This window comes from Chaetura pelagica, unplaced genomic scaffold (genome assembly GCF_000747805.2).
Source record: "Chaetura pelagica isolate M959 unplaced genomic scaffold, ChaPel_1.0 scaffold274, whole genome shotgun sequence".
NCBI lineage: Eukaryota > Metazoa > Chordata > Aves > Apodiformes > Apodidae > Chaetura > Chaetura pelagica.
In genome coordinates this window covers 2,128,511-2,151,848 of record NW_009952983.1, presented here as the reverse complement: position 1 = coordinate 2,151,848, position 23,338 = coordinate 2,128,511, and the positions used below count along the sequence as shown (strand labels likewise).

Sequence of the window (23,338 nt, the reverse complement as noted above, 5' to 3'; positions counted from 1 at the left end):
CAGTTTTATTTCCCACGCTGCCGGTTTTCCCAGGAAAATCTGCCCCTCTCTCTCTCTCTCTCTCTTCTCCTCCAAGAGCAAAACTTGTTGGCAAACTCATTCCAGCCCCAATCCATGGGAACTGCAGGTCTCCCACTCTGGGGGAAACTCCTGCCCCTTGGGTTCCTGAGGCACCTGGGCCAGGAACGGCCCCCGACTTACCGGTATTACCTGTCGCTTAAAGATTTTGGAAGTCAAAAGTTTTAGAGGAGCAGGAAAATAAACTAAGGGTGCAGCCAAAGAGACCAGAGGCAGAGGGCAAAAGTCCTACTGAGGTGGAGCTCACCTTTGACGGGGCCGATGTAAAGAATATCGGTGCCTATGGAGAGGGAAAGAAAGGAGGGAAGTGAGAAGATGAGAGAAAAGTCACCGGGAGAGGAGGAAAGGACAGGAGCCAAAAAATGGGCACTTCTGGAAGAGAGCAGAACAGCTCAGGTGAGGTTTAACCACCCAAACGGAGCGTTGGCAGCAGCACTGGTGGGCTCGGCAGGCAAAGCAACCCAGGTGAGCTTGGAGAGGGTGGTTTTATTCACAGGAACGCGACAAGGCGGCGTTTTGAGGATGGAAAAGCTTGAGGAAGGTTTCGGAGACATTTGGGGTGGATACGGTGAGTGAGCGGTGCGACCCGGTGCAGAGCTGACCCCGAAGCACACGCCTCTGCCAGCACTTAAAGCTCACAAACAACAAACCCCCTTCTCCCCCCAAAACCAGCCTTTCAAAATTACCAACATGGAGAGAAGAAAAGGGGACCCAGCTAAGCCAAATAATCCCTACTCATCCCACCGGAGCGTTGATTTACTGACGTTAGGAATATAAAATCCAGATTTGTCAATAGGTGGGAGGGTCAAGGGCTGTGTCCTCACGTCAGCAATTCCACTGCGTGTGCACACACAGGTCAAGGAGCTCAGCAGGGTTTGCTGGGCATCAATCTACACGCCAGCAACTAGAAGGACCAACAGCAAACTGGCTTTTTTTTGGGCAAGATTTGTGTCCTTTTCAAAACACGAGCCTGTTCAGATGTGCAGTTTCAGACGTCTCGGCTCCACCTCCAAGAGCACCATTAAGGGTGTTGGAGGTGGTGCCTGGCAGGGTCGAGATGCCCCAAGCAAGGTCTTTTGTGCCACCTCCTGCTGCTGCACTGACCCACCCCCTCAGGTCACCCTCCAGCCCCTCACTCCATATCATCCTTCCTCCCTGGGTGTGCAAGAAATGACCAAAAAGCTGAGCTAGGAAAATTCTACAACCAAACCAACAGGAAAACCTTTGCAAACTCTCATTGATTTGCCGTGGGTACCTCCAGGAACAGTAAGAAGGGTTTGACTCAGCAGCATCACCCAGTGACAGCAAAAATCTTGGTTAGGAAACTTAAAATAATACAGAAATGTGATTTGAAACTGACAGGTTGGAAAATGTAAGTGGAAACCATCCCTTGCCATCGAACAAGAAAAATACCAGGATGCTTTGAATGCTCCTGCTGGTTTTGCCAGCACCCCTGTCTGGATTAATGACCTGGAGGAGCAGAAAGCACCACAGGTACCTGCTATCAGGATAGACCCAGCAAACCAGGCAGGAGCAAAAAAGCAGCAGAAATGGCCAAGGGATTAAGATAACCACCTTCAAGCTCCACACCTGCAAGGAGAAGGCCAGGGGTGACTTGCCAGGTACTTTTCCCCTGTACTTATACTTTGAGAGTTGGACTTGAAGATCCTCGTGGTCTCTTCCAACTTGAGATACTCTATGAATATATAAAAGCAACAGAAATGTGCTCTCCCCACAGACCATTAAAATGCTGGACAGGAACAGCCCAACAGGAACTGGCAATAAACCACCGCCACCATCCATAAACCCCATCCTGGAGATGCTCTTGCCTTGCAGGGCTGGCTTCTACCTTCCCATGGTTCAAGAAGACACAGCTCAGCCTGAATTGGACCAACAAAAGAAAATCCCACTTCTTGCCCCAAACTGGACAGGTCTTCCAATGGACACCCCCCCACTTTCCTCCATTGGAGCTCCAGCAGAGCGAAGCTTCACCTCAGATGTTTTCCTCAGCACCTTCTCCAAACATCTCAAACATCTCAGAAGATGCTTTCCTTAAAAAATCTGCCCGAGGCAGGCAATGCTATGGAAAGTTCCAGGTGAAATAGTGATAAATTTGGCCAACTTATAAACAAGTGAACACAGGTCTGCTGATGGAAAGTGCTGGGCAACATGTACTGCGGGTGGATCAGCAGCTCTGATTTAAATGGTTTCACTGCCAGGTATGAGGTGCTCAGTGACAAAACATCACACTTACACCCACCAAAAGAAGCAGATCCTGAAATATTAACTCATTTCACAGAGGCTTTCATTTCAGCACACCAACTAATGCAGGAGCAATGATAGAAACAGTTTATTCAGGTTAAAACCATGACTTTTAACTAATGGCCCCTACGCTGGGCAGGTCACTGCAGTAATTAAACCTGCGGCAAAAGCAGTTTCATTCACAAGGAAAGCAAACCCAGCAAGTCAAAGTGACTCACTGAAAGACCAATAAATAATTAAAATAAAAGCCTATCTTTCCCCCAGAGCAGGCCAAGTACTTCCTATTAATCTATCAGAGATGCTCTCCGTGAACACTGGCTTTGGAAAGGCTAACGATGGACTTTCAAGATGAAAATGCCAAAGGAAGATGAAAACTGACTGGAGCCTTGCCTGATGCAGGGAGAACTCCCTGAGCCAGGAGCAGGAGAGGACTAGCCTGGAAGTATTTTTAAGTAACTTAGAGGAGAAAGAGCAAGACTGGAGCAAAGGCAGAATGATTTCTCCCTGGCTGAAGGTTTGCTGCAGAGCCCATGGTGCATGGCAGCAGCCAAAACCTTTCTGCTTGCCAGCCCGGAGCCACCAGAGACACTAACCACACTGCAGGACCTTTCCTTGTCCTTCAGTTAATTTAAGACCAATTAATACAAGTTTACTGAATTCAAAGGATTTTTTATTTTTTTTTTTTTTCCCCATTTAAGCTGCCCTGCTTCCTTCTCATTACTGGATTTAAACCCAAGAGCTCTGGCAGCCAGACACGTCTCGTGCAGCCCTGCAGCTCTGTCCATGAGTCCATCTGGGCTAAAGTGCTCCCACTTGACCAAGATCTTGGATTTCAGCTCCTGCCATTTGCCTTCCAGCACCAGACCTTCAGCAGCTGTGGAGAGGAGCTAAAACACCCTTCTGCTTGCCAACACCTCCCTGCAGCAATCTGCTGCCTGAGGAAGAGTTGGTCTCCATCAGAGATGTTGCTTCATTAGCTATGTTACTCCATTAGTGTTGTTACTCCATCAGAGATGTTACTCCATTAGCAATTCTGTTAGTAGTTCTGCTCAGGTTCTGTGAGCCAGACTGGTAAACCACTTACCCCCAGTAACAAAAGGGGGCTTTTTTTAGCATTACCATCTATAGTTGTGCCTTTACCATAAAGGAACACTAATGAAATCAATAAAATATACTAAAATACTCATTTTGCTGGGCTACATATTAGGAGTAGAATAGTGGTACTGCCTCAAACACACCTGGAATTTGACATTAGGAACGATTTTCCATTTAAATAATTTCCTGACAGGGTAAGAAAAGCTCTCAGTAACACAATCTGAGTGTGCAAGTGGCCACACGTGGTTCCTGCTGCTGTTTCATCAAGCCTGGTGTTGTTCTGCTCCTGAAATGCGTGACAGCTTCAGGCATGCATCTGTGCCACCGTGCCCGAGTGCTGGAGGAGCTGTGGAATTCCTTTAGGGCCCGTGCACAGACCCTAAGGAATTAGGTTAGACTGATACCACTCAGGCAGTTCCCCCTCCCCCCTTTTATGATCTGTTTGTCTCCTGCCAACCCGAGCCCGTCCCCACAGAGCTCACCAGACCCCGGCGTGATCAGCGGCCCCTCCAGCTCGAAGGCATCATCTTCACATTGATCATCCAACTTCTTCTTTTTTTTCTTGGAGGGATCTCTGGGTTTCCTCAAAAGGGAGAGCTCTTCTGGGTGCCTGATGTCTGGGGAGAAAAATGGGCCACTTTTACAAAGGCAGGATGGAAAAAAAAAGGGGGGGAAAGGGAATATCCTTCCTTTAAGGACAACATCCAGTCATGTGCAGTGTCTCATTTGGCTGATTTTCCTGCTTTGTAATGGTTAAAAATCCAGTGGAGAACTTTTTCCCTTCAAGCCTGTTGGAAACAAGCACTGTCCTTGGCTGGAAAGGTGACAGAGCATTTGGGAAAGATGCAGAATTTCCCAGACATGGCCACTCAAATGCAAATACAAGCACTGCTAGAACCTGTGACAGAGCCTGGAACCATTCCCACCCATTAACTTCAATATAAAAATAGATAAAACCAAATAAATAGATAAATCAAAATAAATTCAGATATATTAATTAGCATGTAACCCCCTATTTAGTCACTCAGGTAGCAGACCAGGTACTCTCCCTTCCACAGGAGCAAACCAAGACTCAAGCCATTTATTTACTTACCAGGCTGGAAATTTCTGAGACAATATTTAAGGTATCCACTTTCTAAAGCCATCTGGCCCAAGTGTTTCCTTTTCGCAGCAAATCTCTCCCATTTGCCTGCCCAGAACCTGAGCAATTTAAAAACCATGTTTTTTAAAATGAAGAGCATCAGTGTGTTATGTTTTAAGCCAGGGGAGTACAGGGGGGGCTAAAGAAAATGAGAATCTTAGGGCTATTTCCCACAAAAATGGTACTTTGGGTTTGCTTCCGAATCCTGTAGTGGTTTCCAAGAGGGAAGGAGTTTTCCAGGGAAGTGGAGCCCACTCTCCATCATGGAGGGACTGGAGGCGAGTGCAGAGTTCCTCACCAGAGCTGCAAAAACCAAGAGGGGAGAAAAAAATCCTGCATCTCCTCTGAGCTGTCCTCAGTCACTCTGTGGGAACTGACCTGGAGAAGAGTTCACCTGGGCACGAAGTCATCCTGTTGTGACACTGAAAGGCTGCAAAAAGGTTGGAGAGCTCCAAAATACAGCTTGGATGAGCAAAAAGGAGACTATGGATCATGCTCCAGGAACACATTAGAGCACCTTCCAGTGCCTGAAAGGGCTGCAGAAAAGCTGGGGAGGGGCTTGGGACAAGGGCAGGGAGGGATGGGATGAGGGGGATGGTTTTATGCTGAAAGAGGGGAGATTTAGGTGAGATCTGAGGAAGAAATTCTTTGCTGTGAGGGTGGTGAGAGCCTGGCCCAGGTTGCCCAGAGAAGCTGTGGCTGCCCCATCCCTGGCAGTGTTGAAGGGCAGGTTGGATGGGGCTTGGAGCAGCCTGGGCTGGTGGGAGGTGTCCCTGCCCATGGCAGGGGGGGTGGGACTGTATGACCTTGAAGGTCCATCCCAACTCAAATCAGTCTGATTCCATGCTTGAGACTTGGAAAGAAGAGTTTCCAAGCTTTCCTCCACAGCTGGTTGCTCAGTTCATGCTCTGTGTTGTTTCTAGCTCTGTTTTTTGCATTTATCACTCAAAAATGCTCAGTGGCACGGGGATGTGGGAAGCTGTGGCTGCAAGAGAGATCAGGAGACAGAGGAGATGGAGCTGGCTGCACTGCAGGCTGTATTTTCCCACCAAGAGAAACAATGAACAAGACAATAAGTCATTAAGGAGGAGAAGTTACAGGGTTCATATCTCACCCTGGCCCCCTCACACTGGCAGCAGTGGGAGTTTGCTGTACGTGCCCAGCTGCCAGAATATAATTAATGTTGTTAAAAGCTGGAATTTGGTCCCCAGCACATGACCCAAGTGGGACACAGTCCCCCTGAAGATGTGGCTGCCCCAGCTCTACACATCGTTCCTTTCTGCAAACAACTGGCAAAAAGTCAGGCTGGAACCAAACTCTGCTCCCCCCCACCCCACCCAGCCGTGCACAGTGAGCCTTTTGATCAGAAGTGCTTCATTGCATTTGTCAGGGGATGGATGCCATAAGAATCACAGAGCCATGGAATCATTTTTGGTTGGAAAAGACCTTTCAGATCACCAAGTCCAACCCTTCCCCCAGCCCTGCCAAGGCCTCTCCTGCCCCATGTCCCTCAGCACCACATCTACAGGCTTTGAAACCCCTCCAGGGATGGGGACTCCCCCCCTGCCCTGGGCAGCCTGGGCCAGGGCCTGACAGCCCTTTGGGGAAGAAATTGTTCCCAAGATCCAATCTAAACCTCCACTGGCACAACTTGAGGTCATTTCCTCTTATTCCTTGGGAGCAGAGCCCGACCCCCCTGGCTCCAACCTCCTCTCAGCAGCTGCAGAGCCAGCAGGTCTCCCCTCACCTCCTTGTCTCCAGGCTGGACACCCCCAGCTCCCTCAGCTGCTCCTCCTCACACTTGTGCTCCAGCCCCTTCCCCAGCTCCCTTGCCCTTCTCTGGACACGCTCCAGCCCCTCCATGTCCTTCTTGTGGTGAGGGGCCCAGAACTGACCCAGGATTTGAGGTGCCCCCTCCCCAGTGCCCAGCACAGGGGGATGATCCCTGCCCTGGTCCTGCTGGCCACACCAGTGCTGACACAAGCCAGGATGCTGGTGGCCTCTGGGCCACCTGGGCACCCACTGGCTTATATTCAGCTGCTGTGACCAACACCCCCAGGTCCTTTTCCACCAGGCACTTTCCAGCCACTCTGCCCCAAGCCTGGAATGTTGCCTGGGGTTGTTGTGATGGAAACAGGGGACCCAGCACTTGGCCTTGCTGAACCTCATACAAGTGCCCTTGGCCCATCCATGCAGCCTGTGCAGGTCCCTCTGCAGAGCCTTCCCTGCCTCAAGCAGATCAACTCCCACCCAGCTTGGTGTCACCTGCCAGCTGACTGGGGGTGCCCTCAATCCTCTCATTCAGATCATTGATAAAGATACCAAACAGAACTGGCCCCAACTCTGAGCCCTGGGAAACACCCCTGCTGAGCAGCCACCAACTGGAGTTAACTCCATTCACCACAACTCTTTGGCCCCAACCATCCATTATTTATATAATATTTATAGACAAGCTAAATTTCACTCAAGCTTTCATTGAACACTGGCAGGTTATTACCACATAGACAGATCCACACCAAACCCCATCCCAGCACCCACCCACCAACAGTTACTTTCACTCTGCAACTTTTTGACCATTTCTAGCCATAAATACCCAGCATACGAATCCAGCCAGCCCTGCTCATTCCCATTTATCCCAGCCAGCTTACCTCATGGAGAAAAAATCTGCTGGGACAACCAGGGTCATGTGCAAGGGACGACAGGCAGCACAGCCTCAAAGGAGGAGTTCCCCTGGTATTCTGCTTGCAAGGTTCAGACTCTGATGTTTATTTTTGGTGCATTAGCAACTGATACAACCTCGCAGCTGAAACCATTCAGAGAGGCCAAGGGAAGGGCTCTGGGCCAAGCTCAGCTCCTGAAAGCAATCTGCTGGAGATGGCCCAAAGCTTGACCATCTGATTTCCAAGTGACTTTTTATAGTCCCTCAGTTGTTCATGACTCTGTCGTGGGATTACAGAGGATACAGGATACAGAGTTTTCGGCAGCTGCTTCTGAATGGCTGCAGGGCACAGCATCCCTGCAGCATCCCTGAGGTACTCCTGCAGCGTTCCTGCTTCCCTGCATCATCCCTGCAGCATCCCTGCTTCCCTTCAGTATCCCTGCAGCATCCCTGAGGTATTCTTGCTTCCCTGCATCATCCCTGCAGCATCCCTGCTTCCCTGCAGCATCCCTGCAGCATCCCTGAGGTATTCTTGCTTCCCTGCAGAATCCCTGCAGCATCCCTGCTTCCCTTAAGCATCCCTGCAGCTCCCTGCAGCATCCCTGAGGTATTCCTGCAGCATCCCTGCAGTATTCCTCCTTCCCTGCAGAATCCCTGCAGCATCCCTGCAGCACTCCTGCTTCCCTTCAGCATCCCTGCTTCCCTGCAGCATCCCTGCTTCTCTACACAATCCCTGCTTCCCTGCAGCTGAGCACATTTCCCATTGATAAGCCACAAATTTCTCTGCCCTGGATGTACCATCATCTCCAAGATTTTCTAAACCCACTGAAGCCCATCAAGAGTTGCAGGGGAAATTAAGAATTAAAACCAAGGGCCATCATGCAGAAAAAGCAACAGGAGAGTTGGTTTTACTTCCCACCCCAGAACCAGCGAAACAGCAAGAGGCAACTTTGCACATCTCAGTATTTCATTCAAGTGCTGGGGAAAAACAAGTTTGCTGCTGCTTATGATTAATAAGTGTACAAAGCATCTTCAAGTGTCCTCTGAGCAGAGCTGGGCTTGGCAAACCCCCTGGTTAGTTACTGTAGCTAAAGCAGAGCCTGGCCCAGGGTGTAAGGGCTTGCAGATGGTGGGATTCCAGTTAACTGGGAACTGGGACAAGGAACTGCTCCAGAGCTCCAGCCTCTTGTTTTCTGGCCATAAGAGCAAAAGAAAGATCCTCACAGTAACCAAGTGGTGCACAGAAATTAAAATTCTTTACATAGGTTTGGGCTTTTTACTTGTTTTTCCTCTGCTCCACTCAGGTGAGACCTCCCTGCAGTGCTGGGTCCAGTTCTGGGGTCCCCAGAAGAGAAGGCTCCAGGGAGACCTTAGAGCAACTTCCAGTGCCTGAAGGGGCTCCAGGAAAGCTGGGGAGGGACTTGGGACAAGGGCAGGGAGGGATGGGATGAGGGGGAAGGGTTTCAAGAAGAAAGAGGGAAGATTTAGATGAGATCTGAGGAGGAAATTCTTTGCTGTGAGGGTGGTGAGAGCCTGGCCCAGGCTGCCCAGAGAAGCTGTGGCTGCCCCATCCCTGGCAGTGTTGAAGGGCAGGTTGGATGGGGCTTGGAGCAACCTGGGCTGGTGGGAGGTGTCCCTGTCCATGCAGGGGGTTGGGACTAGAGGATCTTTAAGGTCTCAACTCAAACTAGTCTGGGATTCTGTGATTCTACTAAGCCCCACTGCACCTGGAGAAGCACATTGGCTGGAGTTGTTCACCTGGGGTAAAACATCTCCCCAGGGTTTGACTTCAGCCCTAGATTTCCACAAATTTCCAAAACCCCCATTAACTATTTCATCCACATTTCCCAGCTGAAGCCAAGCTGCTCCTGCCAAAGGTCACTTGGAAGGACAAAAGGGCCAGTGAAATGTGGGTGGACCAGGAGACGTGACCTTCTGACAAGGCTAATGTGTTGACTCTTCCATTGACATGTTGGTCGGGGCTGTGTTTGCTTTTGAAGAGACTCCTTGTCTGTACACACGAGACAGATGGCACTGGCAACATCTACTCAAAATTACTGTAAATGATCCTTTTAGCATTTTATTTCTATTTATTGTGTACCCGTGTGAAAATCCAGCCTCTTATCAAGAATCCTTGGCGTTGCTGGTGGCAGCCAGCAGAAACCATCTATGATGATACACAGACAATGCTGACCAAAATCTGGTCCAAAACCATTTTTTAAGATGGATCCAGCCAGGAATCATTTGTATTTTGACAGCTCCTCCAGCCCACGCTGGACCAGCTGCAGCCACAGCTGAGCCCTAACATTGCTGCTGCTCCATGTCCATGTCCTAGCAGAAGGTTTCTGTCAAATGTAGGGGATTTCTTGCCCAGGGAGGTGGTAGATGCCCCATATCTGGAAACATTCCAGATCAGGCTGGACAGGGCTCTGAGCTATCTGGTCTAGTTGAAGATGTCCCTGTTCACTGCAGGGGGTTGGTCTGGATGTCTTTTAAAGGCCCCTTCCAACCCAAACCATTCTGTGATTTTATCAAGTGAGGGAAATAAATGCCTTTTCCTGGGAGAAGTACCCATATGTGCATTTCACAGAGAGTAAGTCAAAAACACGTCTGGGAATGTGGCTTTCAACCTCCAAGAGAAATTTTTCCAGCTGTTGGATGAAGCCATTTTGCTCCCTACAGCATCTTCTTTTCCATCAGCCTGCAAGAGCCAACTTGTGCCTGTGCTGTCTGTCTCCTGCTGATTTCTGCTGAAAAAAAATCCATCACCTTTTTTTCCCTGTATAATCCCTCATTTCTCACCCAGCCCAGCTGTGCCTGTTCATCTCCCACACAAAGAGCAGAGCTGGGATGAAATTCTCCTTCTTCAGAGGATGCAAACTGCCCCCAGCAAACTGACTTTAAAGAAAAATATCCTCCTTGCAGGGTGTAAAATTCACATTTCATGCTCTTTCTCACAGAATCCACCAAGTAAATCCTGCAGCTGCTTCATCTTTAACCACCAAAGTGTATCACGATGGGAAAGCAGTCATGGTCAGGGATGGGACCAAAATCCACGTGTTTTGGTGTGGAAAAAGGGGTAATGCTGCTGCCTTGTTCTCATCCAAGATGTGGGATCCTCAGACCCTGCCAAGAAGGCGGCCAAGGGGCCAGGGGACACACTGTGACAATATTGGTGCTCCAAGGGATGGGCTCCCACTCGCGTGAGAAATCAGGTTTGTGGGTTTCTTGCATCTCCTACATCTGCACCACAGTGTCACTGGAAGTGCTGTCTGTGCAGGCTCAGCCTTCCCCAAACATTAGCATGATGGGAATTCACACTGTTTTCTATATTCAATGTTGGTATGTAAGGAAAATTTACCTGGAGTAGTGTGTTCAATTCTGGGCTCCCCAACATGAGAAGGACATGGAGCTGTTGGAGAGAGTCCAGAGGAGGCCACGGAGATGATGCCAGGGCTGGAGCAGCTCTGCTCTGGAGCCAGGCTGGGAGAGTTGGGGTGTTAAGCCTGGAGAAGAGAAGGCTCCAGGGAGACCTGAGAGCACCTTCCAGTGCCTGAAGGGGCTCCAGGAAAGCTGGGGAGGGGCTTGGGACAAGGGCAGGAGAGATGGGATGAGGGGGAATGGATTGAAACTGGAAGAGGGGAGATTTAGGTGAGACATGAGGAAGAAATTCTTTGCTGTGAGGGTGGTGAGAGCCTGGCCCAGGTTGCCCAGGGAAGCTGTGGCTGCCCCATCCCTGGCAGTGTTGAAGGGCAGGTTGGATGGGGCTTGGAGCAGCCTGGGCTGGTGGGAGGTGTCCCTGCCATGCAGGGGGGGTGGGACTGGATGTTCTTTAATGACCCTTCCAACTCAAACCAGTTTGTAGTTCTATGAAAATTAATTCTCCAAAGAAGTCCTTAGCATCCATTTTTCTGGCTCCCTTAAGAGGCCCAAAGGCTGGTTTGCCTGGTTTGCTCTTGAAGCTTGAAAATTCCATAATTTTCCTTGTAGGACAGGCAGAACTTAGGGGAAATCCTCTCTTTAATGCTGGTCCAGTTACCCTCCATCAGGAAATGTGGGATATCTCTGCGCTGTCTCGAAGCAATGACTCATAAAAATTACAGCCTTTGTGCATCACCAGGACAATTCTTAGAAAAATGAGACCTCAAACCCCATCTCAGACTTTGAAAAAAAAAATCAAACCAACAAAAACCCCATGTTTTTCTTTGGAATGAGTGAATTCAGAGTTTCGTTGTGTAAGTTTATAGAATTAACTCTCCCACTTATCTTCAACATAAACTCACTTGAGATAAAGTTCTGCAAAACAGAGCAGAGGCAAAAAAAAAAAACCCAACAAAACCCAAGATTTATGTAACTTCTCAAGTGCCTGGAGATAAGTCCGTGGTTGTACCGGATGCTGGGCAGCATCTGATGGTGGAACTCTCAGCTCCTCAGCACAGTTTACTAGGTTTGTACACCCACCTACATTCAGAACATTTTATTATGGGTTCTTCAGCTGCCTGGTTGCTCAAATATTTACTTGGGTAAAAGCCAAGTTCTCCACTCGTTGCCCCATGCCATGCAGTTATGTCAGGACATCCTGCAAAGCCTCCTGAGATGCCCAGCAAGTGCTGTGGGCACAGATCAAGCTGGGGCTGACCCTGTCAAAGGCTTTGCCAGAGCCTTCCCAAATTCAGCGTGGAAAATCCAAGTGCCTGTTGACTTATTGACCTGCTCTCAGAGCAATGACCTGCAAAACCACCCGAAAACTGGGGGGCAGTGGGGTCTGCAGTGGTGTGACCCAGAGTGGTACCCAGAGCCAACATCAGGCACCACTGGCCAGGATCCAGGAGGAGTAGGAAACCAGCAGTGACAGAGCCAAGTGTTATTGCAAGGCTAATAATAAAAAAAAGAGTCAAATCAACAACAGAATTAGAATGCTTGGATGGTTTTTTTTTTTCCACAACTGGGATGAAATCCCCAGACTCCAGTTATCCGGATGCCCCTCAGAGCACAGACAGCACTTTGAGCCTTGACCCTGAACTGCAGCTGAAGTCAAATTCAATTCAATTCAATTAAGCACCACAATTGAGAGCAAAAAAAAAAAATCCACTTACACCCTCTGCATTGGACCATCAAGAGCAATCAGAACGATCTTAAGGAAGGTGGTGGCCTTTGCCAGCATCTCCTAATGTCTTCAGGATGAAAGTCTATTTAAAGGGTCTCTGTCAACAGCAGAGTAAGGATGAAAAAATTCACTGACTCATGCGGTGACATCCAACCTGATGCTACTCCACAGGCAGAACAGGGACCAGGCTGGGGGGTGGTGGAGAGAAAGAGTAATTTTTTTTCCCCATTTCACTCACTTTGCAATTAAATCCTGTTGTTTCCCTTCTAGTCCAGCTTGTCTGGGTCCTACACAACAGTTGCAGCCTGAGGTAGGCAAGCAGTACAAGAGGAAAAGAGCAAAATGAAGAAGTTGGCAAGGGTGCACTTGGGCCTCACCATTTAAAAAGCTGAGTACATTGCAATTTGGCTGACTCTCTAAATGGTAAGATTTCCTTCCACACCCATCCCCTAGACATATTTAGAAATAGCTGTGCTACTGCCAAACCCTCTGCTTGTGGCAGCAAACCCTGCCTCGGGATTTCACCGCCTCTGTCACCGCTCCGGTACATGAACATCATCTCCAAGCAACTTCCTGGTGCTACTGAGCATCTGGAGGCTCTATCAGCAGATGCTGGTGTCACCAGCCCTCAAATAACCCCTGAGATGCTCATATGTATCCACCAGGACTCCTTTTCACAGAATCACATAATTGTTCTGGTTGGAAAAGACCTTTAAGATCATCGAGTCCAACCATAACCTAACCCTACCAACCATTAACCCAACTCTATCTAAAGTCCAGTGCTTAAACCATGTCCTTCAGCAACACATCATACATGTTTGCTAAACACCTTCAGGAGAGTGATTCACCCACCTCCCCTTTCAGACCCACAACTTTAGGAATAGAATCACAGGATGGTTTGGGTTGGTTTGCACCTTAAAGATCCATCTAGTTCCAACCTCCTGCATGGGCAGGGACACCTCCCAGCAGCCCAGGTTGCTCCAAGCCCCATCCAACCTGCCCTTCAACACTGCCAGGGATGGGGCAGCCACAGCTTCCCTGGGCAACCTGGGCCAGGATCTCACCACCCTCACAGCAAAGAATTTCTTCTTCCTAATGTTCAACTTAAATCTCCTCTCTTCCAGTTTTAATCCACCACCCCTTGTCCTCTCACTACAAGCTTTTGTAAACAGTCCCTCCCCAGCTTTCCTGTAGGCCCCAAGTGATGTTCCTTTACTTTCCAGAGGGGCACAAAGGAAGAAAACAAAAGGTTTGAAGAGGTTTGCAATGGGGATTTGCAATGGCGAGGAGTAATTTCAGACAGATTTTCCTCCTGCAAAGCACCTGTGCTGGGGCTGTGGCTCCGTGTGCTCACAGGCAGAGCCCTGGGAACTCCATCCACCTCAGACAACCAAAGGGTTTGAGTTTTGCAAAAGAAAAAAAAAAAAAAAAAAAGAGAGAAAACAAGAAAACAGCAGCTTTTTATAGAAGTCTTTTTGGCAATGGAGGGCGTGGAAATATTACAAATACTTCAGAAGTCAGAGGACGTTCTGTTCTGGAGCAGGGACCATTTATAAAGGAGAAAAAAAAAAAAAAGGTAGGGTCATATTGGGTGTCTAGACTGCTGGTGGGTGTTGCCTGGCTGGGGACAGGTCTGCATCACACCGTGCCTACATGGCACTGTCACCTCGTCTCAGGTTGCGCTCGGTGGCCAGAGGCAGCACCTTGTTATTTTGGGGCAGGGCGAGGCAAGGGGAAGGAGCTCAGCACCCTCACAGGGCTCCCCACATCCCATCCCTCTCCTCCAGCCTCACAGGATGGGACCACCCTTATCCTGGGCCAGAGGGTTCCCACTTTCCCCTGGCCCCTAGGGAGCTGGGGACTGGAGGAAGATGGGATGGGGACCCTGCTGGCCACAGGACACACACTGCTTCCCAAAAGAGGTGATGAATTCAGATGGAGTTCTTTGAGGGTTCCGAGGAAGGAGCTGGGTGTGATGCCCTACCAGCCTTTGGGGAAAAAAAGTCTAACAGACCTGAAGGGAATTTCTTCCTCAGGGTGAGAAAGGGAGGGAGCAATCACAAATTTTGGAGAGCTTTCTCCCAGGGCTGCCTCCTCCCAGCTCTGGTACCACATCCTCCTTCCAGCACTCCCAGCTCCCACCAGGAATGATCCCTGCTCCTGAGGCTGGAGGAGAGCCTTGGTCCCAAATCTTTACCACCAGAAGAAGAGAAGGACATAAGCTTTTACCCCATCACAGCAACTCTTTGTGACATGGGCTATTTCCCTAGGAGAAACAGCATCAACAGGGCAGGAAACATCCAGGCACAGTGAAAAAACCTTCCCATTCCATCTCCCTGGTTGCTCTCCCTCTCCCACACACCCACCCAGCCCCAGAAGATCCTGCCTGGAGTCTCCTACTGCTCCCAGGACATGTGGGAAAAAAAAATACAGGCAGCAGGAGGAGGAAAGGGATGCTGTGAAGAAGCAGATGAAGGGTGTGAGCAAGGCCCCTGCTGTCCTGGAACCATAGGAAGCTGTTATGGAGGAAAAGAGGAACTTTTTATCTTCTCTGTAGGATGATGGGTTAGTAGGAGCTTTGCAAAACAGCCACGTCTCCTGTCTCCCCAGATCCCACTTTCCAATGAGGATAGTCCCACCCACACCAATCAAGTGTTGATTGCAGCCTCATCCAATTACACTCGTGGATTTGATGGGATGTTTCCCAGGCAGAAACCTCTCCCAGAAGGATGCTGAGAAGAGCAGGGCACACGGGAGCCCTGCAAGCAGGACCCCATCCCAACCTCCACGCTGCTCCATAAACCAAACCCCTGCTGCTCTGATTAAAAAACAACAACAACAAAAAAACAACAAAAAGAGAAGTTTTACTTTCTCTTTCTCTGGTCTGTAATTGCAGATCAAAGCTGGCCCTTCAGGCCAGCAATGCCTGCCAGCAGCTGCTCCTGGGCAGGCCTCCAGCCCAGCCTTCGGGTGAGGGCTGCCCATCCCATCCCACCCAGATCCTCTCCTCCTGCCTGCTCCTACAGCAGGCAGGGTCAATCCCTGCTGTTAACCCTCCCCATCTCTTGCTGTGGGAATGGAGGGGCTGCAATCTGGGAATGAGATTGCTTTTATTTCCAGCTTCACATGACCTCTGAGAAAGAGGGGGATGTGTGAGCAGCTCCAGCATCTTCCCACAGCCACCTCTGGGATGGCCCTGGGGAGCAAGTGGTGAGAGCTGCCCTGGGCAATGACCTCCCTCAGCACAAGAACAGAGACTTGCCTTTAAAAACCAACCGTGAACCACAGCAGTGACACCTCCGGGGTACAATTTAAAGGGGATATAAGAAAAGGCACAACTCTAAATCATCCACCCAAGAGAATTTCCTGCTTGTGTAGAGAGGATTTTATAAACGCAACCAGCTCCAGTCCCGGCAACACGAGGAATTACTTACATTACTCATTAATCACACCATATGCTAAAATTACTGAAGTGTGTAATTAAACGCTCCGGGGGCAAAGACAGCAAACACTTACAGCCAAAATATGAGCAGCTCACAAGCACAGACACTGGTCCAAGCTGCCCTGGACCCTAATTTTAGAAATCAAGGGATTTTCAGAGACAAGAGCTAAGCTGTTAGGGCAGGGACTACTTGTCAGGCTGCCCAGAGCAGTGGTGGAGTCCCCATCCCTGGAGAGATTTCAAAGTAGATGTGGTGCTGAGGGACATGGGTCAGTGGTGGCCTTGGCAGGGCTGGGTTAATGGTTGGACTTGATGGTCTCAAAGGTCTTTTCCAACCAAAATGATTATGTGATTCTAGTTCTTTCCCCTTCTGCCTTGAAATATCAACTCAGCTTTCCATGAGAAGACAATCAGTGGGACTGGTTCAGGGTGTGAGTGGCTCTCTGCAGCCCTCCCATGCAGAGCTACTGAGTGGGCAGCAGAACGTAATGGAGGAAAATGGGGTGGCCTAGATACTAACCTGGGGGGGGAAAAAAACCAAGGGCAACAGGCAGGTGGGGAAAACATTATAGCACAGCCTGCAAGACCCCAAGAGAGGGTTTTGCTGGAGAAAAAGAAAAATGCAAGTTGCCCAAGCTGGGATGATCCCCTCACCCTTCAGCCACTCTGATCTTTGGCAAGCTGCTGGACACCAAGGTGTGGACAGACACTCCCCATGCCCTACAGGAACCTGAGGCCCTGTGCAAATCCAGCAGGGCACCTCCAAGGGGGGGATTCACACCAGGAAGCAGCAGCCTCTCTTGTGACCTCCTGGCTGAGATCAGCTCCTGTCTCCACCATGAGGGCTTGGCTCTGGGATCCCATGTCTGGGGACAGGTCTGACCCAAGGTGCAGCACCAAGGTCACACACAGAGGGAGAAGGAACAGGAGGTGACTGGGACTGGCATGGAGGGGTTTGGTGTCTGCCCCAAGGAGCTTTTGAATCATACATATATATGAACTGATTTTGAATCATACATATATATGAACTGAGACCTCTTTGGGGCAAACATCAAACCATATATATTACATTTATATATACATATATATATATAAAAATATATATATATATAAAAATCTATGTTTTCCCACTGGGAAGCTCTTCCCTGGACCACAGAGGGATTTGGACACCTAAATTAGATACAGACATAAAATAGCAGTATTTGGACACATTATTAAAAAAAATATATATAAAATAGCAGTATTTGGACACATACTTTGTATATATACACATAAAATTATATATACTATGTATATCGTATAGTATATCTTCTATAAAACATACATGTGTATATATATTAAATATATGAGTTGAAATATATTACATTATGTTGCAATATTATATTATATTGCATTGCATTGCAGGGGGTTTGGAACTAGATAATCTTTAAGGTCCCTTCCAACCCAAACCATTCTATGATTATTTGATATGATATACAAAGATAGTGGTATTTGGACACCTATACAATATCCATCTCTACAGTCCAGGGAAGAGCATTCCAGCCCCTCCAGCTCCAGCACTACCACTTCCTCACATCCCAATCCCCTCCTCCCTCTAGCTGATGTTGAGCAGATGTGGCTGCTCTTCCCACAGCTCTGCTGAACATCTGGCTCCCAGTAAACATGGAGACAAGGGCTAAACAAGATCTAATGTCTGTGCTCAGCCACGTAGTTTCCATCCATCCCCAAGCAGCTCAGGCTGGTTAAGTCACCACAACGGGAGGGAAGTTTCCAGCAAAAACCCTGCTTTCCCCTAAAATCAGGAATATTGATGCCAGCAGGTCAGATGCCATGGGAGGAAAGGCAGAACCACTCCACAGATGCATGTCCCCTCCTACCACAGCTGGTCTGCAGCCACTGCAGTGGCTTCTTCCCCTCCCACATCTTTAAACATTAACATTATCCCACCGGGTTTGTTCATCAATCCACTGAGAGCCCTGGAGTGGAGGACAGAGCTGCTCCAGGCCCATGTAAGGCTCTGGCTGCTCGGTGGCGTCAGGGGCAGATCCCTGGTGACGTGATGAAGTGGATCAGAATTTCCTGACGTGACTCAGAAAAGAGTCATCGGCCACCGAGCGGATGCCGGTGACCTCGCTGTCCAGCCTGACATTAAAAACAGCAACAGGAGACAGGGGTGGGGAAGCAGGAGGAGGGGGTGGGGGGAAGGCAAAATCGGCTGGGAAATAATGCTGCCTAAGCCTTTTCTATTTTAAGGAGAAACTGCCCAAGATGTATATTAAAAAAAAAAACACAACCCCAAAACAAACACCCACGACAAAAAGCAGAAAGAAACAGCAAAGATTTGTAACCAGCTTTATACACAGACCGAAGCAGGGCCATGGTGGAGGCCACACCAAGCTCCTCCAGCCTCATGAAACAACTGGGTCAGGCAAAAATGACTCCAGCTGCCTTTTTTTTTTTTGAGAGCAGAAATAGATTTTACTATGGCTGAGGTCGGGTTGCAGGCTCCTCTCAGAAGGGAGCGAGCAGGGAGGACACCACAAGCTCCTCAGAGTGAAGTTACCATCTCAGTTTTGGCTTCTGGGGTAAGAAAGTTGTGAAGATGGGTAAAACGTGATGGATAAAAGCAGCAGACCCATGTACCCAGTAGGAAATGATCCACCCCTTCTTCTGGGGCTTCTTTTCAACAGAGGGAAGGATCATGAAGAGGAGTGGGGAGGAGAAAGGGAGACTCGGTTCCTTCACTGCACCAGACAGTTTTACAGTGAAGCATCATCACTTAATCTCTAATGTGATTTTCCACTGGAGGAGAACCCACAGAGCTGGCAGGTTTCCTACTTCGGGGTTGGTTTTTCATCTAGTGCATAAATTTGCAGGGAAAAAATTTACGACCCAACAGCAGCTGCTTTGCTTTGCCTAAGGATGCACCAGGAGCAGCTCTGCAGCTGAGAGGGGCCGTTTTTTAGACTAAAACCAAACAAAAACATCTCCAAAGAGCTCAGTATGCACCTTTTGCAGACCTCTATCCCTTCTCCAGCTATGGAGAGGACATTAACCTGAACTGTAATTTCCTGTTTGGACTGTGCACTTGTGTAAGCACCTATGAAGACAGGCTGGGAGAGTTGGGGTGTTCAGCCTGGAGAAGAGAAGGCTCCAGGGAGACCTTAGAGCACCTTCCAGTGCCTGGAGGGGCTCCAGGAAAGCTGGGGAGGGACTTTTGACAAGGGCAGGGAGGGATGGGATGAGGAGGAATGGTTTCAAACTGAAGAGAGGAGATTGAGATGAGATCTGAAGAAGAAATCCTCTGCTGTGAGGGTGGTGAGAGCCTGGCTCAGGTTGCCCAGAGAAGCTGTGGCTGCCCCATCCCTGGCAGTGTTGAAGGGCAGGTTGGATGGGGCTTGGAGCAGCCTGGGCTGGTGGGAGGTGTCCCTGCCCATGGCTGGCAGGGGTTGGAACCCCCTTTAAAGTCCCTTCCAACTCAAACCAGTTTGTGATCCTATCATAAAGACAGAGTCAAGAACAGCCTTTGCTACGAAACACAATTCAGCACAAACCCCATATTTTTTGGTACATGTGCAGCACAACCAGTTCCGTTATTTAAGTATTTACACATAAAAAAATGAGACTTGCAAGGTCTGCCTGACGCCCAGGTGAGCGTTGGGTGTCTGAAGCTGGAAAGCAACTTTAATTTGATAAGCTCAGGAGATGAGCACAGAGGTGGAAGGAGGAGCAGGAGCCAAACCAAACGCCAACCTGCCCCTGGCGGCTGGAAAGCGGCGGCTTCCGGCGCTCGCTACTTACTGAACGTTTTGCAGATGTCAGAAACAGCCTTGAAGACCCTGTCCGAGAAGTTGACCTTCACCTTGACATACTTCATGTTGGGCAGCTGGAGGCGAAGCAGCTTGTGCTGAGGTGTGAACTGGAGCTTGGCATCAGCCTGTATCCCGTATTTGTCCAACGTCCAGTGCGTTTTAAGGAGCCAAGTTTTCTTCTTTTCCCACCACAGCGCGTGATCCGACCAGTCTTTCTTGACATCTGCAACAAAGACACCACTTTACCAGTTGAAACCCGGACCAGAATTAGGCTTCAAAAGACAAAAGCAGAAAGGAGTTTAAATGCTTTTCACCAAGAAGCAACTATCGATCCAAACCCGCCAGCAGCCCTCCTCAGATACAAATAATTGCTTGTACTCAAAAGCATCCAGACAAAAGTAGGAAAGAACCCAAGAGGAATATGGATGAGTCGTGATGTGTCCATAGACCACTCAGCCTGGCAGCAGTGAGGCTGAAGGATGAAGTCAAGAGGTCATGAATGACCTTACACTTTCCCCAGCAGGGGATCTGCACAACTTTTTAGGTTAATTATCAATTATTGGGTTTCCCCCTCCCTGGCAGTGTTGAAGGGCAGGTTGGATGGGGCTTGGAGCAATCTGGTCTAGTGGGAGGTGTCCCTGCCCATGGCAGGGGTGGAACTAGATGGTCTTGAAGGTCCCTTCCAAGTCAAACCATTCTGTGATTCTATGATTCCCCATCCCCACCACATAGGACAGCTGAAGGTGTGTCCAGCCACCCTGGCACACACAGAAAGCATATCTTGAAGGAGGTCTGCAAGAAAAAATTGACATAATGTCTTCTCCAGATCTTTCAGTTTCTACAAATAAAACTGTAAAATTCCCAAGTGAAACCAAAGTGACTTCCCAAGGGAACAAGAGAGCAAAAACTCAACAGTCACATCTCCTTCCAGCAGGGATGTAACCATGGGCTCTCTGAAGGTTATGACCAAGCTGAGAAGCAGTTGGGAAACCAAAGCATAGTGGTAGCTCCAAAAGACAGCCCCTGTGCAGTATTTTTCCTAACACTTGGAATATGTTTTGCTCACACCTCCCTGCAGCCCCTGCCACTCCTGTGGAGCATCTTCCAGTCCAACAACCACCAACCAGCACTAATGGTGCAACATCCCCCCACCACTCAGGAGAAAGGGATGGAGAAGGGGATGACCCAGGTGCTGCAGCTGCATTCTGCAAATCTCTGCTTAGCCTAAACCCTTCCTCTCCAAAAATACCAGCCAGGGGGTGTGTCAGCATCAACGGTGACAGCAGTGAGGACAGGGACAGCCACAACTCTGGGTTTCCTAGGAAAAACCAAGTGTTTCCACAGGACGTCATCTGGGCAAGCAGGCAAGAACCTCAAGAGGCTGGAGGACCTGTCACAGGGACACTTCTGCATTCAGTATCACAAATGGTAGAGCTACCAGTAAGCTTTGATCTTACAGACTTTGTATGAGGATTATTTTTATTTCTGTAATAAAAAAGAAAAGAAGCTTGAAATCATAGAATTGTTTTGGTTGGAAAAGGACTACACTGTCCAGGTTAAGGCACCAATAACAAAATAATACTGTTCCAGCTCCAGATCCTCCTCAGACTCCAGATTCCCAAATTAAAACATCAGTTTCACCCAAGTTAACACTGCCAGCTGATGATTATTGCAACAGCTCCTTCCTCCAGCCTTCAGCAGTGATGCTCAGGCATGGTGGGGCACCAGCCATGGACAAACCCAGCACAGCTCAGGGCGAAGCCCCTGCAGCAGATCCACCACCAAGCACACTGAAGGCACCAAGGAACACACTCCAAGACTGACATCATGATGACTATCCCCACGAGCTATGTCTGAACTTCATCAAGATGAGAACAATGTGACAAATGAGCTTTTTTCAGTCCCTATCTGAAAACGGGATCTGGAGCTCGGGGTTACTGAGAAAACCCAGCAGAAGCTTTTTTGCCTTTGAGCTCCCAGTCTAAAGGCATCATCCTGCAGCCAGAAAGGGGAAACGTTCAGCTAGACTTTTCAACAGCTTTGTACAATCAAATTAAACAAAACCAAATATAGAAAAGCATGCGAACTTGCACAAGCCTTGGCAACCCTCAAAAAAATGTGAGAAATCATTACAATGGACTTTAGTAACAAAGCCCAACTTCTGCCCTACTGAAAGCTGAGCAAACTGGCACCAAAAGTCTGGGGGGAGGAAAAAAATAAAGGCATTTTGAATCACTAACACACACACCTCACAGAGGGGATTTGGTTTTATGCTGCAGATTAACCTTGCAGGCCGTGGCACGAACGTGCACAGCATCGTCTTTCGGTCAGAGAGTAATTAACACTTCAAATTAACAGTGAGATGTGGGCTATGCCCACAAAGGTGAAGATCCGTGGCTGCCCCACGGGGGAAGTTATATATACATGAGGTTGGCAAATGTTTAGCAGCTGGCTTGTGGGGTTGGGTTTAACAAGGAAAACTTTGGTGCTGTGCAGGGCAGCAGGCAGGACCTGAAATCCGCGCACCCCCGGGAATGCCACCCGCCTGGTTACAGCTGATCAAAGGTCTCTGAACCTTCACCATGGTCCCAATCCACGAGTTACTGATTTGTCAGGGCTCCAGCTTCATGTCAAGGCTTATTATTTTGGCTCAGTCCTCTCCCATTTCCCACTGTCAGTTGCAGGACTGGCTGTTTCATAGTTGTCAGAGCGCGGGTGAGTATCCAAGCATTTAAAATTCCTTCTAGAGATCCCACACCTCAAATTCAAAAGGTTACCCCAGGTTCAAAACCTCACTGCAAATCTCAGTGGAGGTGTTGAAGATCCAGAAGCTTCTCTCGAGCTGTTAAATGTCCCTTGCACATCCCTGAGCAGCTGTCTCCAGCCCTGATGTGTAACCAGCCTTAGGGCAACACTGTCACTCCATGAAGCAGAAATGGTCAGAGCCAGCAAGTGCTCATCAGCATCTCCAGCAGAGCAAACAGGAAAAGAAACAGAATTGCTCCTTGGGGTGGGAAAATCCACCCAGATTGGTCCAAATTAGCTCATTCCTGCCTGTGACATGGCAGGGAGTGAAGAGCAGCAGAGCCACCAGGATTGAGGTGCCCTCAATGCAATAAAAAAAGCATTTTCCCACCATGGTCAGCTTGTGCAGAGGAGAGCACAGAGGGATCCCTGGAAATGAGCTGCAGAAACCTGCCAGGTCACAGCAAATCCAGGCAGCTGATGCTCCCCTGCCAGGCAAGGAACCTGTAGTGACAGGACAAGGGGTGATGGCTTGAAACTGAAGAGGGGAGATTCAGATCAGACGTTAGGAAGAAATTATTTGGTGTGAGGGTGGTGAGACCCTGGCCCAGGTTGCCCAGAGAAGCTGTGGCTGCCCCATCCCTGGCAGTGTTGAAGGGCAGGTTGGATGGGGCTTGGAGCAACCTGGGCTGGTGGGAGCTGTCCCTGCCCATGCAGGGGGGTTGGAACTAGATGATCTTGAAGGTCCCTTCCAAGCTAAACCAGTCTGGGATTCTTGATTCTCTGTGGAGGCTGGAGCTGTCAGCATCAGCTGGAGCATGGGCTGGGGACTGGGAGCTCCAGAAGCCCAACCCTGGCAGCAGCGGGAAAGGGAAGCACGGCACTTCCTTCCCAGCATCAAAAATAACCCCTGCTCCTGCTTCCTCCACCCCCTGCACGGCCTGAACCGAAACCTCAGCCACTGGGAGCCTGGGAGGGCTGGGCAACCCAGCTGTGA

General features: G+C 49.2%; 1 protein-coding gene across 1 annotated transcript in view; it reads right to left on the bottom strand.

Moving 5' to 3' along the window:
* Nucleotides 1-22,180, bottom strand: part of FERMT2 (fermitin family member 2) — a 41,077-nt gene extending 18,897 nt beyond the window's left edge. Inside the window, exons 1-3 of the mRNA XM_009996480.1 lie at nt 22,123-22,180; nt 19,586-19,819; nt 3,918-4,052 (exon numbers count right to left, since the gene is read on the bottom strand). Coding sequence (XP_009994782.1) covers nt 3,918-4,052; nt 19,586-19,819; nt 22,123-22,180 — 427 coding nt within the window. The remainder of the gene's footprint in view (nt 1-3,917; nt 4,053-19,585; nt 19,820-22,122) is intronic.
* Between the last annotated feature and the right edge of the window lie 1,158 nt (nt 22,181-23,338).